Source organism: Nyctibius grandis, chromosome 11, assembly GCF_013368605.1.
Source record: "Nyctibius grandis isolate bNycGra1 chromosome 11, bNycGra1.pri, whole genome shotgun sequence".
Classification (NCBI taxonomy): Eukaryota; Metazoa; Chordata; class Aves; order Nyctibiiformes; family Nyctibiidae; genus Nyctibius; species Nyctibius grandis.
This window is the reverse complement of record NC_090668.1, coordinates 9,558,469-9,574,807: the sequence shown is the minus strand read 5'-3', so window position 1 is coordinate 9,574,807 and position 16,339 is coordinate 9,558,469. Positions and strand designations below refer to the sequence as shown.

Here is a 16,339-nt window from a genome sequence, read left to right as displayed (position 1 = left end):
TGTAGAGAAAAAAAATACACTTTATTTGCATGCACAGCTTATACTGTGCAACCTGTTTTGTTCAGCAAGTACAGACTGGGGAATGTCTATGCCAATCCAAAAAAAGATACTGTAATGTCTGGATCACCGCACTACATAGTTAAAACATCTTATAGATTGTACATATTAACAGTATGTTTAATTGATATGCAAGTATGTAAAGAATAGGTTCTGTTGTGAATCAGCAGTAGAAATTTTCTTCTACTGAAGATGCCAGAGCACGAACTGATCAGAGGGTCATACTTGCTAAGCAGTTGTCTGCCTTGGAAGGCCATTCCAAGCTAAACTCGGTCGTCAGCTTGTAAAAGCCATAAGAAAGGTTCCCCTATTAATTATTAAGCAACCTAGAGTAAACAACTGGAAGCCATATATCCGGTGAAAAAACCCTCAATAACCTAAGATACTGGAGAACGGATGCTTTTTGCAAGCAGACAGACATGTTTGATGGAGAAATTCATTCTCTTCCCAATCTAACCAAAGTCTTGAAATCTTGGCTCATTTTGTTTGTAGTTGCTTATTTACTTTGCTACTTGCATTTTCAAAAGAATGTGAAGCCATAAAACAAGGCTAATTGGGACAGGCTTCCAGAATCCTACAGTTTGGCACTTGGAGACTTCCTAGACATTGCTGGTGTTTGGTGCCACTGTAATCACTTGGAATTGCTGTATTTGATGCAGTAGACATGAAAATGTCTTCAGCCTCAGTGTTTCTTTCCAGTCAGGTTTTTTGCTTTACCATGAAGCATATGCAGCAGTGACAGACAACGTCTGAAGTGTTGTTCTTGTATTCCTGCAGATCTATGTTCCTTTCTACGTGACTTCATTGCCAAAGCCTAGTCATTACCTCTTTATTCTTATCGTACTATCATAAACTGATTTGTTTTCTTTGACGATAATATAAATACTGAAAACCCATCGTCTATTGCAAAACACTGAAATTCAGCTGGAAAAATAGTCCTATCATTATAAAAATGTCCAGAGGGTATTGAAATTGATTTCAATCCTTTATTTAATGGGACAGCATTAATTTATTTTCTAAAATATATTTGCAAAACCTTCGCGCTGTTTGGAGTACTTTTGTTTTGAACAAAATAAAGACCAAAGAGCAGCTATACTGCAAAACTGAGTAAGAGAATGAGGCACGCATAGAGCATTTAGTTAAAAAAATCTCCAGTTCTCTTGTGCCCTGGGGGGAGGGGGAAGGGAAGAAATACTAGCAGATTTTGTAAAAAGTAATTTGTTCCACCAGTAGTACTGGCCACCCTGTTAAAGAGTTTTAGAAGATCCCTGAGCACGTTAGTTTCTGACTCTTAACCCCAGCTCCAAAATGATAGGGCTTCTGTTGTTGATAACGAGATGGATTGTCATTCACAGTTAAGTCAATCATAAGGTGCTTAGCTATTTACCCTTTTTTTTCACCAATCAGCACAAAGAACTGTCAGAAAATAACTTTTATTTTTCTTTTTTAAATAATAAAAGGGCACAAAATTTAAACAATCAGTGTTTTGTGACAGTGGTTTAGGATTATTATCTGGCTGCCCCTCAACAACAGACAAGTGATTCAGTCGACATTCCTTAGCAAAATCAAAAAAAAAAAAAAAAAGAAAAAAGGGAAAAAAAAGGGAAAAAAAAAAAGAAAAATCCTGTACAAATATGTATTTTTCCCTGAGGGATCAAGGTTACACCCGCAAGTGCTCTATGTACATATTGCACTGTAGAGGAATGAAGAACATGTGCAAAAAAAGCAACAATGATTGAAGCTTACTAATCAAACCTTTTAATCATGACTGCTATGTCATCTTGCATTTTGGAATGTCGGAACACAGCTATTCCTTTAATCTAAAATGTAAAAAACAAAAAAAGAAAGAAAAAGAAAACCACACCTCTACTATGGCACATTCAATGAAATAAAAAGTTTTCCAAAGACAAATAGACAAATTCCATCAAGAAAATAATACAAAGTTCGTTCGTTTGGTTTTTTTTTTTGTTTTTTAGAAAAATTACATTGCTTTCTTTCATTGTTTCACATTACAAAATCTTTTTTTTTAATGTTTACACAAATCACATTTTATTGCAGGAATATTTCAAGTGCCATCAAACATTTATAGAAGGGTTAAAAAAATAGAAGTCTCTCTAAAGTGGTCCAGACAAGGCTTTGTATAGAATAAATCTTTTTTCCACCTTCTATTTTTGACTTAAGTATTTTGAATACATTTTCATTATTCCATTGACACTTAACAGCCTAGAAGCAGCCGCTCACACGTACCCACGCATATATTCATGTGCACACACAAATGTACTCTCTCACACACACATACACACACACAGGTGCACGTACACACACAGATATCTTGGTATCCATACTAAGAAAGATAAGCTTTAATAAAGAACAACCAAACTTAAGAACAGCCTCCCTTTTCACCTAATCCCATGGTTTTTAAAACGTCAAACAATGCTGGAGATGCTGAAGTCCATGAGGGTGGTTCAAATGACAGTATAGTATAGGATCTCTTTCCTAGAAAGCCAGAAAACATCTCTGTGGATAGATACAACACTCAATGAAAATATCTTCACAGACTTTAAGTAACAGATCATTCAAAACCAATATATTATTCCTTTATCTTCAGCTATCCTCATGCTTTTGTTTGTAGTGAGCGGGGCAGATTATGAAAATACTCATGTGAATATCCACTGACCCCAAATTTGTTTTTTTTAACTATTTGGTTGAACATCTGATGCCAGGCCATAGTCCCAGAGGTTCTGCAGGGCGCGTTTCCTCTGCTGTGTTGGGTTCTTACATGGCTGTCACTCTGACCGGCCACTCTGACGTTATTCTACATCCCCTTTCATAAAAGCCTCCTTGGCAATAGAAGCCTTATCAGTACATCTGCCGTGCTCTATCCCTTTTCTTCCTTCTATGAAGAGCAAAACAAAAATAATATTCTATTGCCAAGTGGCTGTTAACTGTGATCAGGAAAGCAGAGTGTCTTGGGGTATGTATGCACAGCCTGATTTAACAGGGTGCCAGTACACAGGAGCTCCTACGGACGAAAACGACAGCGCTTTCTGGCCTGGAGGATCACGTCACAAGCTGTTTTCAGATGCAAAAAGCTTTCAGCTAAGGCCCTATCTGGAACCTTTTTATGGTTATGTATTTTATTAGTAAACGCTCCAAAAATTTGTGTTGTCAATGACTTGCGGGTGTAAATATGCTGAACTAGATACCAAACAAAACCACTGGTGCCTACATGCCTGGTAAAGTACTAATATTCAGCGAGAAAAGGTAAGAAAAGTATGTCACCAAAAATTAATCCCCAAATATTTTGCCTGGTAGTCAACTTACTGTCAGAAGTAGGAGTTGTATCTCACTCTCTAAAAAAGTACAGGTCTTACTTCATTATTCATTAGTTGACACTGAAATTAAGTTTAGTTGATCTTTACAGGACTAGCACCTAAGGCTGGTCACATTCAGAAAATGTGTTAGTTAAAAGGGTTGCTTTAAAAATAGGAACAGACATTAGAATGAAAGTACCATATCATGCCAGTTACTCCAATAAAGTAAACAATGATTCTAGGGAAAGTGCTTCAGTGAGACTGGAGAGAGCACGTGCTGGGCCGTGAGCCGCCTCTTCGAGAGCAGGGAGGATGGAGCAGTACAAGGAGGGCTCTGCGCACTTTTTCCAAAAGCCCTCCCATGCCTCCATCCCAGTGCTCACGGAGGTGCAGGTGTTCCCGTCCAGGGGCACGCTGCTTTGAAGGAGAAACGTATGCTGCTCATCCCCCCCTCCTTTCAAACCATAGAGGTGACTGATAGCTGTAAGCTTCCCTGATGTGGCAGACTATAAAATTTTTAATAGGCGTCATAGCTAAATGTCTCAATTTGGCCCCAAAGGAAACATGTTCAAATCACAGAATAAACCTCTATTTTGCTTAAAGTAAGCCACTGACCTAATTCTTCCTTTTAAAATAGCTGGACTTCAGCGTGCTTCTATTCACCTCTGTTACTTCTGAACGACTATAATATATGTAAGAGATTGTTTATCCTTGGAAATTAAAGCAGTGGAGCACATTCATCTCATTCCTTTTTCTTTTTTAAAGTTCCTGGCTTTTCCTTACGTACTGCTTCAGAAAATTCATTTGTGTAGGCCTACAAGGCATCCAGTTATACATCCTCATCTCATCCAAAGCAATTATGCACCTCTGGCTCGAACAGCCGCAGTTTATTTTGTGATGTCGTTTATTGTGAATCTGCTTCCTTCACAACTAGGTTTACTTGCCAAATTAGCTCAGAGAGAGTATTCTTCCTAAAGGGAATGGTAATTAAAAATAATATTAAGACTGCAAGATTCAGCTTATTGGTTGGTTATGCAGTAAGGGAATCACAATTTCAGAATTACAGAATGCAGATTTATGATATTAATGATTTCCAGGCATTACACGTATTACAAAACAACGCTTTCTAGCAACAGTGTGCCTTTACTTTGTTAGTCTGTACTCATCTGATAAACTTTAAAGTGCATCTTTTTAAATAAGGAGAGTAATGGACTTCTCTGTTCAGCTACCCGAAATTGAACTGCTGGATGCTGGAAGAACACAGGCCAGTGTCTCACCTCACTGAAGTCAAAGACAAACCTCCTATGGATTTTGATAAGCTAGAGTTTGGAGTTTGAAGGCATTGTTTACGATATGGAGTACAAAAGTATGCAATATTATGTATAAAAATTACTTTTCCACATACACATCATACACACATACTTTTACTGTAGATACAGACTTGAGTAAATACCTTCAAACCTGGCTTTACGGTGGGCAGAAATACACTTTATTTAATAGCCTGATTTTCAAGGATGCTGTGTTGCTCATATGTAAATGATCTGTAATTGCCTAGTTTAACTGACCACAGGAACACAGCACCTTTGAAAATAAGGCTTTTGACTTGAGCACCTAAATCTGAATTTAGGCATGTAATTTTAAACATCCAGGTTTGAAAGATTTGAAAAAAAAGTACCTGTGAAATTAACAGCTGAAAAGCTGATTTTAATTTAGAAAATTGTCATTATTTTCAACTCTTTAAAAAATCTGTGTAACCATTCCAGGATATGACCAGCCTCTCTTTAAAAGTAACATGGAAAACAGCAGCATAAATACCTCCCAATGTACCAGTACCTGCCAAACCTTTTTCAGTTAAACTTGAATTTCTGGTGCACATGCAACACAACAATGAACACGCTAGCATTTAATTTAAAGAAAAAGGTGCAAAATGAAAGTGCCTTATCAATTCAACAAGAAAAGCTATACCAGTAACTACATTTTATATTAATTAAAACAATATATAAACAATATCTCTTTTGCTATATATAGTCTTCATGCCCATGTACCCTGTAATATATTATAATGCTATTGTTGCTATTGCTATGGACCCTTTTCATGCCGTTCTGTCTACTGGCAAACAGTGGTAGGTGAAAAAAATCGTCCTTCATGAAACAATGAGCAAGTTGTGCAAACTGATGCTGAAATCTCTGCAATGCACACCAGTCGCTGATTACTAGGTGGACTCTGTTCTGATCAACAAATTGATTGTTCTGTCAAAAGTCTGGGCAGTGAACTACAAGAGAAAACAACCTTCTGACATTAGTACCCTCAGTCTGTGTAAACAGAGGTCAAGGACTGAGAAGCTGAGACAGAAAAAGGGTCCATATTTGTAGGCATAATGGAAATCATATGCATGAGAAAAACAAGTTCAACTTTGTTTCATTGTTTCCCATCCTTCGCCTGACCCCGACCGCCAAGAGATGTGCAGTGTGTTGGCTCCCTAGGTCTGTGCAGGGCCATATAAAGTGTCTTGGTTTTCTTTCTTTTTTTTTTCTTTTTTTTTTCTTTTCCTTTCTTTTGTTTTAATGTTTGTACTTCAGACATTCTAGAAGTGCTTAGGTGATACGTTTACCCATCAATTTGCATCGCTGGCTCAAATTCTGAAGTGAACAACTCCTTGTAAAGTGGAGGAAAATGAAGTCGTACAATGTCTGGGTATATTGCTTTAAATGCCATAAGCTTTTCTGTATGTCGTCCACACAGTGCTCTTAAAGTAGACACTTTGCATATTAACTGTAAAAAAATGAACAGAAGTCACATGGTCATATATGGAACCAGGCCTCCCAATCTTCATTGTAGGATTAAAGCGCTCTCAAACACTTTGAGTTCACTTCAATTGTTTACCTTTACAGTGACATTTCAAATATGTCGTCATGGATGTTTGTTATGTTAGACTTAAAAAAAAAAAAAAAAAAAAAAAAAGAGGCAGCCACTAAAAAGCTATTTAAGTAATGGAGTAATGCTATTTATGAAATAATCTTTTCTTTAAGTTCCTAGGAAAAGGTATCATTAGGTTTCCTCACTTGCCTACCAAGCATTGGATTGATATAGAAGTATTTCATGGCTGGATCTTCATTCATGCAACTTAGTCATTCTCTTGGAAGAAGGCAGTCCTGATTACTTTTAAACCCACTGTTAATGTTATGGAGGTAACTGGCAGTGCAATAGATCAGGCTTTTTTAATTTATGCCAAATAAGATGAAAAGGAACAGACCAGAAAAATCTGTACTTCAAAAATATGACTAGGGTAACTCCCTGAACTTACTGAGTACACTATTTGTATCAAAGCACATGGATGAAACTTTCTTCCAACAAAGGTATCCAAAGTATACGCTGAGAAAAGAACTGTATGAGCTAGGATTTGAAGTGAGGACAATCTGCAGAGCCTGGGCTGGACCGTCCTGCTTCTACTGTAATTAATTCTGTGGTGTGAAACTAAGCATAAGCTTTCCGGCTGTGTAGAGTTCTAAAAGGAACTACATCTGTAAGGAAGTGCCTATCCTGCCCTAGTTGTTCAAATTTATTTTTTTTAACATCACACCACTTTTCCATTTTTGGAAAAAGATACTTTAGCTTAGCATAATAGTATGTAGTATCTCTTTTCTCTTCCGTAGGCATCAATATTTGGAAAAACTGCTAAGAAAAAGGCTGTGTGGGGATCTTCTCATGGAAGACTGAAAAACAAGGTTAGTTTGGGTATTGCATGTTATAACAACTTAACTGTCATGCAGGCAGAGATTTCATGAGGATTAAGGCATGCATGTTGTAGAACTGAAACAGTATTCTGTGCAGCAGCAATGTTGTGTAGGAGAAATAGGATAAAAACCTTCATCACTTTTCATGAAGTTCAACATTAAAATACTCCTCCTCAGACCATTATCAGCCTTGTTCCCTAGTACATCATCATTTCACCTCTTCTAGTTTTTAGTAAATAGTTCCAGCTGAGCACCTTGATTTTGAACAAGGTGCTTAGAATTCTGGGTTTATAAATAACAAATTACCCGCAGAAAAGCTTTTACACCATAATTAGGATACCGTTCATAAGAAAGCATACTTTCACAGTCACGTGACATGGCACAGTATGATTCTTACCTTTGTTAGAATTCCGTCTTCTCGGTGGTTCTTCTGTAGGACATGCTGAAGTGCTAGCTGGATCTTCTGTTGGAGTTTTTCAATTTTTACTTTCTCCTGAAGCCATGAGCGATCTAAATATAAATGGAGTTAACACCTCTAGTACTGCACACATCAATCACAGTGCACCAGGAAGTACTAAGTCTGTTACAGATTCATGTTTCTTGTTTGTAACCTTCCCTCCACTTCTTATATACTCTCATATAGAAAATGAGTTTCAAAATTCATAGGTTTTGGAGTATATTTATTAAATGCATTTAAAATTACTTTTATAAAGCCCTTAATTAGAAGAATGCAGCATATCTGAGTAAGATTTATTAATAATTTGCTAACAAGGTCTGTAAAATGCAGGGTGTTTACAAAAAGAAGCTATTAACTTTTTAGTGGGAAATCAATAGATCACATAATGAACAAGTAGTTGGAGTGGATCTTCTTGCTAAGATCTACAGTGACATACAGAAAAATCAGAAGAAAATATTCAGCTATTAAAAAAGAAAAGCTCCTAAACTTCCTAGCAGAAAAGTAGTAGTAGCTGCTACATCCTCTGTGTGGCAGAACTGTGGGATCCTGTGCTTACACACTAAGACGCAGGGCTAACATATGTCTGATCTGGCAAACAGCATGAGAATGTACTTAAGATAGCCTCGCTAAACCCACTGTTGCTAACGGACCCTTCCACCGCCACTCCCGATCCACTGCGCTGCAGTCTGAAAACAGAGCGTTTATTTCCTTGAGTGTTATGCCAGACACAGAGTGACTTCTGCACCTGCATCTTGTTTCACCCAACCCAATAAGCCTTCCCAGAACTTGCAGTACTGTGCATATCTACTTGAGATTATTAAGTTATTTTAGTCATGAGTATAGTAGACCCAGGCTGACTCTTGGGGCGACTTGTATGTCTGGCACCATAATTCTCAGTGCATCCAGTTTCACGATGGGGACAGATACCTAAGCTACCTTGGTACCTTTATAGCATTCTGTCACGTGCTCATGATAATTCTGCTACAGCTGCAAGCTCACATACATTGAAAGCTGACTATATAAATTCAGTGGCTACCTTCTGCCTGTCTCACCTAGATTGACCCAGTGGTCTCACTCACATGGATTTAGGCTTTTGCAAACAAGCCAAGTCCTCAATGAGGTGAAAATTTGGAAGACAAGAGCTTAGATTAGGATTTCCAACTTACCAAATTTATTCCTAAATTCATAGTTTTAATGTGTTTATTGAAATAAAAATTTTGGTGAAGGAGACACTCAAAAAGATGATGACATTTCATGCTGTCCGATAGTCTTAGCATTACCATTAGAAAGACTTAAAAATAAAAACAACTTCCACCAAATAAACCTATAGCAAACTTTTATCTCTTACCTGCCGACATTAAAACAAACGCAGAAAACAAAGCTATCTCATCTTCTGTCAGGTGCATAGAACATAAACTTTTTCCAAATTCAAACACAAAACTAATGAAGTCTTCACAACCTGCCAAAAAGAAGGTTACAGCTCATGTCACATTGTTTAAAACTACTTCAGAGCTACAGAGTTGTTGATTTATTCTGATGGAGGTGAAAAATGGATGTAAAATACTTCCTAGGTGAATGGTCTTCCCCTTAAGGACTGTGGAGTGATGGCAGTGAGATCTCACTCATGCTTGAGCTTATTACCCCATTCCCACAAGTCACCAGCTCCCACGCCCTGGCAACCGCTATTTTGAAAGTTTTGCACGCTGTTATCTTTCCCACATTTGGTTCTTTTGAGGTGAATACAGACAAAACCCAAGCCATTTTCAAGCTCAAAATTGGTTTAGCTTTGTTTGTTCTAAATGGAACTTTCTCATGTCACTGTGGACTGAAGGTTCAACATGTGTACTTGAAAAGTGCTGACTGGAAGACTCTCGAGCACACAGAAGACGGAGGGGAGAGGCATACAAGGTACATGCAGGAGCAAAGGGAGAAGCCAAGGTCTGAAAGCTTTTCATGCAGAAAAGTAACTCTTGTCTCCTTTCATCCATTCTCTTGCTCACACAGGTGTAAGTCAGGTTACTGCTGCTGTTACACATGCTGTTATGCAGTTCGCAAAAGTGGAGCCCTGCTTTGAAGGGGACTGCAACCTGATGGAAGAGGGCTCTCCTCTGCAGATCTCAGCCCCAACCCAGCTTAAATTGCTGGATGGAGTTGGTAACAGATGAAGGTTATGTTTCATTAGAAACATATCTGATACTGCATTCTCTGATCAGACCTTGTACCTTGAGGTGTTTTAGAAAGGCAGAGAATACTTCAGTACAGCATTCTCCACTGCTGTATTCTCACTGCCCTCCAAAACGGCTTACATCCCAAATCTATACCCAGTGAAATGCATCCTTTTAAAATTAGCAAAAATATACAGAAAAAAATTCAAAATGATAAATTGTGGTTTAATAAAAAAATTGATTTGCAGTATTTTACCTGCAAATAACTGGACTTTGCACATTACAATACACTATTAACATCTTCAAAGCAGTAAAGTAGCATATCCAAAATCAGCTTAAAATCTGCTGCCTTTTCCAACAGGATACATAAAATGTTACATTAGATATGAAATCTGGGCTTCTGTTCTTAACACACGTGTCCAAACTGCTCTACCTGATCCAAGTGTTGAATTTCAACACCAACAGTCCTTTACTGATTGGAGTTAAGCTGTTTTAACTCCTGAAATCAGCTTGGCCTCAAACAAAGCCAGCATGACTGCTTACAAAACAAGCAGCTTGAGCTTTGGAAGTCTTTTACTTGAATACTATACTTAAATTTTTCTATATACTATTTGAATTTTTCAAAGCAGCTGTCCCCTTGCTTTTCCACCTTATTATTTTTATTACGTTTTTTCTTTAAGATACAACACTTGACATTTCCTTACCTAAGGACTTGAAAACCTCTGGGCTAGCATACTTGCCATCAAAGTAGACCGTGTTGTTCTGGGAGTCAAAGGCACGGCACATTCTGATGAACACAACCTCTAAAGACCCTAAAACAGAAACAATGTATGTTTGACTATTTAAGTAGAGACTTCAGTTGCAAAGAGCAAGGGAGGATTTAAAAACTTCCTGTGCTCTGCATTCAGTATCCATTGAGTAGGGTAGTAGGTTTCTGTGATGTAACAGAGCATGGTTTGATTTGCTAGTAGAATTAAAAGAATTCCCATAAACCCCTTTAGAAGTTTTTACTAAAGCAACTTAGTTAATGCTAATAAACTCCAATGATTTTTTATTAATGAAGTCTCTGAAGTCAAAGCAGCTCAGTTAGATTTATGTTCACAAAGCTTTGACAACTTTGTCCAGTATTTGTAAACTGCATTACTTCTAGAAATCTTGCATAGAACAGTCTGGATTTTTACCCTGAAATATGTTATTCACTGTTAGTATGCCAAAATAAAAAATACAAATCCAACTCTTCCAGCTCTACACACTTATTGCTCCCTTTGTTCATAATGAAAAGTTCACACGTAGACTTGAACTTGTTCTATCCAGAGTAACTAAGAAGGGATAGTACTTCAAACAAAGACACAGACCATTTGTAAGGTTTTTCCCCTGTATTATTTTAAATTATCATTGTACAACATATGTGTATGTGTATACAATCACTGTATACAGGTTAACACCTTCCTCAGTCAAAACTAAGAGAAGCAGACCTTAAAACTGACCCACATACCTGCTTTTAAAAGCACAATTTGATCGTTTTGACACAGTTCCATAAAGCCATCAATGCGTTTGGCAAATTCCACTACATACTGTATAGCTTCTGTGATTTTGACTGCGCATAACTGCCACATTACCTCCCTTTGCTGTTTGAGAGAGAAGAAAAATTGGAAAATTACTAAGCAAGGTTTGGGAAGCCCATTTTCATAAAGTAAAACTGAGCTGAAAAAAAAAGCGGAGTGAATTCTCTCCAGCAATGCTGGCTGCATTCTACTTATAAGACAAGGGGAATTAACCTCAAAGCCAAAGCGTCACGTGGATGAGTGACAATGCAAACGTGTAAGACTTCCTCGGTGATGTCGGAAGAGATCCAGGTTGGAATGTTTTTATTTCATAAGCCAAAAATGTCAAAGTATAACGATTCTGGTGATTTCAGTGGGATTTTTATTCACTGCATCAAAAGAAAATGCCACTTTACACTAGCAGTGCATAATTACATTTTCCCTATCAACTTCTGTATTTTATACTGAATGTAAATTCCCTAACTAGCTCATCTTTGTAAGGATACATATGAAGATATACATATATAAAGATCATCTTATTAACAATGTAAAGAAGGCATGCAAGTAGGGATTTTTTCATATGTTGAGAATAATTCAGAATGAAATCACCTCACGAGTGGACAAAATGATATTCTTAAAGGTTAAATTTTTTTTGTGGAAATGAAGAATATACTCAAAGAACAGTGTGCTCTAATAGTGCTTCCCAAGACAGTTTTGCCAAAGTAGCCATTTGGTAGTGGTTTGTGGAGGGAAGGCATATCGGAAATAGAAACAGTGATTAACTCTTACAGTACCCACCAGCGGTACGGCAGCACTGTGCTGCTGTTCTACAGGTAAAACTGAAACACCGAGTGACAAACGTAGAATGAATCAGGACTGCAACCGGGCATTGAAGGCTGGAAACATGACAAAGTTCTGTGTTTATAAGCACGAAACAAAACACACCATGTAAAATTACAAAACTTGGTGGCTTCAGCTTTTGTTGTTGAGCTGGGAGATTACAAATGAAGAAATGAAAATAACATGCCATTTGGGAGTGAAAAAATGTCGCTGGTTTCTTATCCTTGTTTATCAGTCACAGACGGACAGGTTTTAGGAGTACGGCTTTGCCTTTTCCTGCACCTGTAAAAATCACAGAGGCAAAGCATATCTATCCATCTTGCCGCTTTTGATTCTAGTGTATTATTTTTTTGAAAACACACAAAAATACACATTGCTGATAGTAAACAGAAAGCAGTGAAAAAGTGAATTTTGCAGCGTGTTATGGGAATACCATGCTTTAAAAAAAAAAAAAGCATGCCATAGTTTGGCATGCTTTTATACCTTGTTCTGATAGTTCTCAATTTCTTCCTGCAGAAAGGTCTGCCATGTTATCTGCTGTAGCTCCTCTCTCAAGTACTGGCAAGTTTCCATGTGTGACTTGGAAATATTCTGTGCAAGATGTTCTAAAAGAAAGACCAGAAAGTGCCACACGTTAGACACGCAAAGCCGTACCTTCAGGCGTGGGAAAGCTAACGTGAGCAACCTGCGCGGGGGGCGGCGAGGGGGTCAGCTGTGAGGGGAAAGGCTTCGCGGCGGGGCTCCGGGGGCCTGCGCCCGAGAGCACGCAGCGCGGGCCCGCTTCCCCCCGCGGCCGCCAGAGGGCGCTGCGCGCCCGCGCAGCCGCCCCAGGCCGAGGCGCGCCCCCGGCCCCGCCGGGCAGAGCCCCCCCGGCCCCGCCGGGCAGAGCCCCCCCGGGCAGAGCCCCCCCGGCCCCGCCGGGAGGTGTGCGGGGGAACAGCGGGTTGGTTCTGAATAAACAAACCTCCACCGCACGCAGCGGCGGTGCGGAAGCAAGCTCGCACGATCAAAAAGCTCGCAAAATAAAGGCAAACTTGGTGAACCGTGGGAGCATTCAAACCACTGCAAACCCAGAGAGCGGCCTTGCTGCCGTCAGTAAGATAAAGTCGGCTTTGAAACCTGGGCTGAGAATTACACTGTTAAGTAGAGCCATAGAAAAAATCCCGAATGAGCGAGATGATGGGCCCCTCACGTCAGGGTACAAGAATCTCGGCGGGGACAGCCTTGCTGAACACAGGACACTACATATAGGAAACGACGTAACAGCACTGCCAGCCAGGGAGGAGATCTTCAAAAGCTAAATCTATCTGTGTTTTATACAACAGAAGCCTTCTAATAGATACAGACAGTTACCACCTGTCTAGTGTTCTGTCAAGCAGGACACTGTCACATGAGGCTGCCTGTGAGGGAAGAGTCTCTTTTCTACTCTCCTATCATTTAAAAAAAAAACCAAAACCCTAGGAAAACACACTTCTCAGAGAATCCAGATAATTAATATAACACGCTGAAGACTCAAGCGTTTTTTTTCTTCCACTTTAGAGTAGTTGCTTAGTTAACTGCACGTGATTTAACATTTCCAAATAAACTATTTGCTGCTGCTATAGACCCAGAAGGCAGATTTATATTTATTAATAAAACTTGATTCCATAAACCTTTAGGAACACCTTCAAAAGCACGAATAGCATTTAGACATCTGAATTCCACTGCTACTTTGTCTTTCTCTTTTCTACCCTGACTCTTCACAGGCATCTGTTCGCCTATTTTAGCACGTGGCAAGCAGAGGCCTGGTGACTTGACTCACACAATTCTGCAGTTGGTGCTTTTGCAGGTTAGGCCATTGAAAAGGAAGGCTTAAAACGAACAAGAACGTGGTCATTAACAACACGGGGATATTGTGAGGGACTCAAGCGTTAGGTCTTCTGTGAAACTGGCTCTGTTTGATAACGACCAAACCTGACTCTTTACCCATTGAACTTGTGGACCAATCAGCCTGTTTAGTGTCATACTTACTGCACTAGTAGTTTGCTGTAAGATATACCTGAAAAGTCTTCAGCATATAGCTGAAGTAAAATCAGATGGTATGTGCTACCTGAGCAATCAATAATGTAGAACAGAAGGTAGTTTATACTCTGGTTGTCATCATAGCTTTCATGTACTTCAGAGCAATTTTTTTTTTTCTTACAAGTGTGTACTTAAAACATTTGCTCTCACTAGCAGCAACTGACAGCATTATACCTGTGCCCTTGCAGGATACAGAAGGTGAAATACTACAGTGTTATTCACAAACCTCGGCCTCAGTTCTGGACTGTATTTCAGCACACACCTAAATACTTTCATTGAACAGCCACACCTTTCTAAATTGAAACCTTAGTCTGGAAGACAAACATTCTCCAAACATTGGTAATGTTCATGCTGGGCACCCAAATCATGTTCTGTACGGTTTAAATGCAAGCACTATGTAAATAAAGTGAAGCAACACGACAAACTTATTTTAGGCCAGTGTTCCAAACTCAACACCTGGCCTAGGAAGGAAGAGCCCTTTCTTTTTTCTGTGGTTTAATGTAGACCTTTTAATAACTCCCACAGGAATATCATCAACCATTTGATTGAGACAAAGCTGGTAGCATAGCCTTTATCCTGATTTTTTCTTCTCATTTTTAGTTATCTGTAACTGAAGTTATTAGAACTCAAGCCAGACACAGTATTTTGGCTGTCACAACAAATTATGTTGCGGAGAACTGCATTCTGCAACATGAGGACATTAAAAAGTAAGTCTTCTTGTCCCTTCCTCTCTGCAAAATTTCTCAAAAGAACATAAACTAAAATAAACCAAGCAAAATTTCGTATCGTACACTTGCCTCTAATTAAAAAGTTAGTGAAAAGAAAGAAATTTAACTTGGAATACCTCATTTTTCAAACTATTTTTAGGTTTTCATAATGGAATAATTAGCAAAAACGTTGCTTAAGCAAGCAAAATCACTGTTTTAAACGCCTGACTGCTTATATAAGTAATAGACTCTTAAAGCCACTTCTCTCATGTCCTGTTCCAGTTTGCTTATAACCAGTTCACACAGCACGCTCTGACTCGAGTGTCAGATGTTGACAAATCATAGTTGTGGAATTCAGCCCTAGCGTAATCATTCAGGGAAGAGTTTAAAGTAAAATGTGCTCATTAATACAGTTGTTGTAAGGCTCTTAGGGAAATTGTCAAAACCTGCTACATTCAAAAATTTTCTTAAGTATCTGGGGCCAGATTTTCTTCAACCAGTGGCAAGGAGAACTGCCCTCAGATTAGACTGGTGTTTTGGTTTCGTATTTCCCAGGTACAGGTAAAGAGCAGAAGAAAATCAGCCTCATCACTTTTTGTTAGAAAATAAGACTATTGAGGTAATGAAAAAGAAGATAAAATGTTCAAAAATCATCAGCAAATAAAGAAATACTCTGTTTGCTTAGCACTACAAATTAGCTTGTTAATCAGCATTCAAAGGGTTCTGTTACAAGGACTGAACACAAAAGCAACACTACTAGAGATCATCAACCACAAGCTCCTGGGATTTTTAGTCCAGTTCCGTAAGGTGTTCACCGTGTACCCCGATTAGGGTATCGTGCACTTCACAGAAGACTGCCCAGACATGCTCTCAGCTGTCCTGAAGCAGCATTCTCGCTATCACCTGGCTACATGTGTCACTTCAATCCAAAGGGTACTGTTAAGACAATTACAACGGAAACTTTTCTCTCTCATTACCTAATTCTGCCATGGACACAGTTGGAGAGGTCTCCCCATTTGTAAAAGAACAATAAGGGAAGAAGCCCGATGCTGGTGTGTAGTCACATATTGGTTCTGGTTTGATTCCATTAATATCAAGACCCGACTGATCTGGAGAAGGCTGTATGTCTAAGTAGAAGCTGCTAACTGCAGAGTCTGCTTTGCTACCTTCAGGGGTATGCCCATCAATGTAATTACTGAGGTCATCATGTAGCTCTGTTAACCCATTGGTGGTGATATTGTATGTTGGTGTTAGTGGTTCTGCCTCTCCTGGTTGCTGCTGATGATCTCGCTGCTGCTGCTGCATTCGATGTTTCTGCACCTCCGCATACAGGCTGTCCCTCTGCTTTTTTGACATTCGACCAAACTTTACAGCTGAAATACAGACACACAATATATTACATTTCTACAAAGCCACTACTGCATTTTAATTGTCTTGGGTCTTTAACTACTACATGGGAG

General features: G+C 38.9%; 1 protein-coding gene across 2 annotated transcripts in view; it reads right to left on the bottom strand.

Moving 5' to 3' along the window:
- Positions 1-1,926: 1,926 nt before the first annotated feature.
- Positions 1,927-16,339, bottom strand: part of RORA (RAR related orphan receptor A) — a 366,227-nt gene continuing 351,814 nt past the window's right edge. For both annotated transcript variants that reach the window (XM_068409957.1, XM_068409958.1), the window contains 7 exons: positions 15,857-16,252; positions 12,595-12,716; positions 11,223-11,355; positions 10,432-10,539; positions 8,911-9,021; positions 7,503-7,615; positions 1,927-6,143 (listed from right to left, as the gene is read on the bottom strand). In XM_068409957.1, the coding sequence (XP_068266058.1) occupies positions 5,979-6,143; positions 7,503-7,615; positions 8,911-9,021; positions 10,432-10,539; positions 11,223-11,355; positions 12,595-12,716; positions 15,857-16,252 (1,148 nt within the window). In that variant the 3' untranslated portion in view covers positions 1,927-5,978. The remainder of the gene's footprint in view (positions 6,144-7,502; positions 7,616-8,910; positions 9,022-10,431; positions 10,540-11,222; positions 11,356-12,594; positions 12,717-15,856; positions 16,253-16,339) is intronic.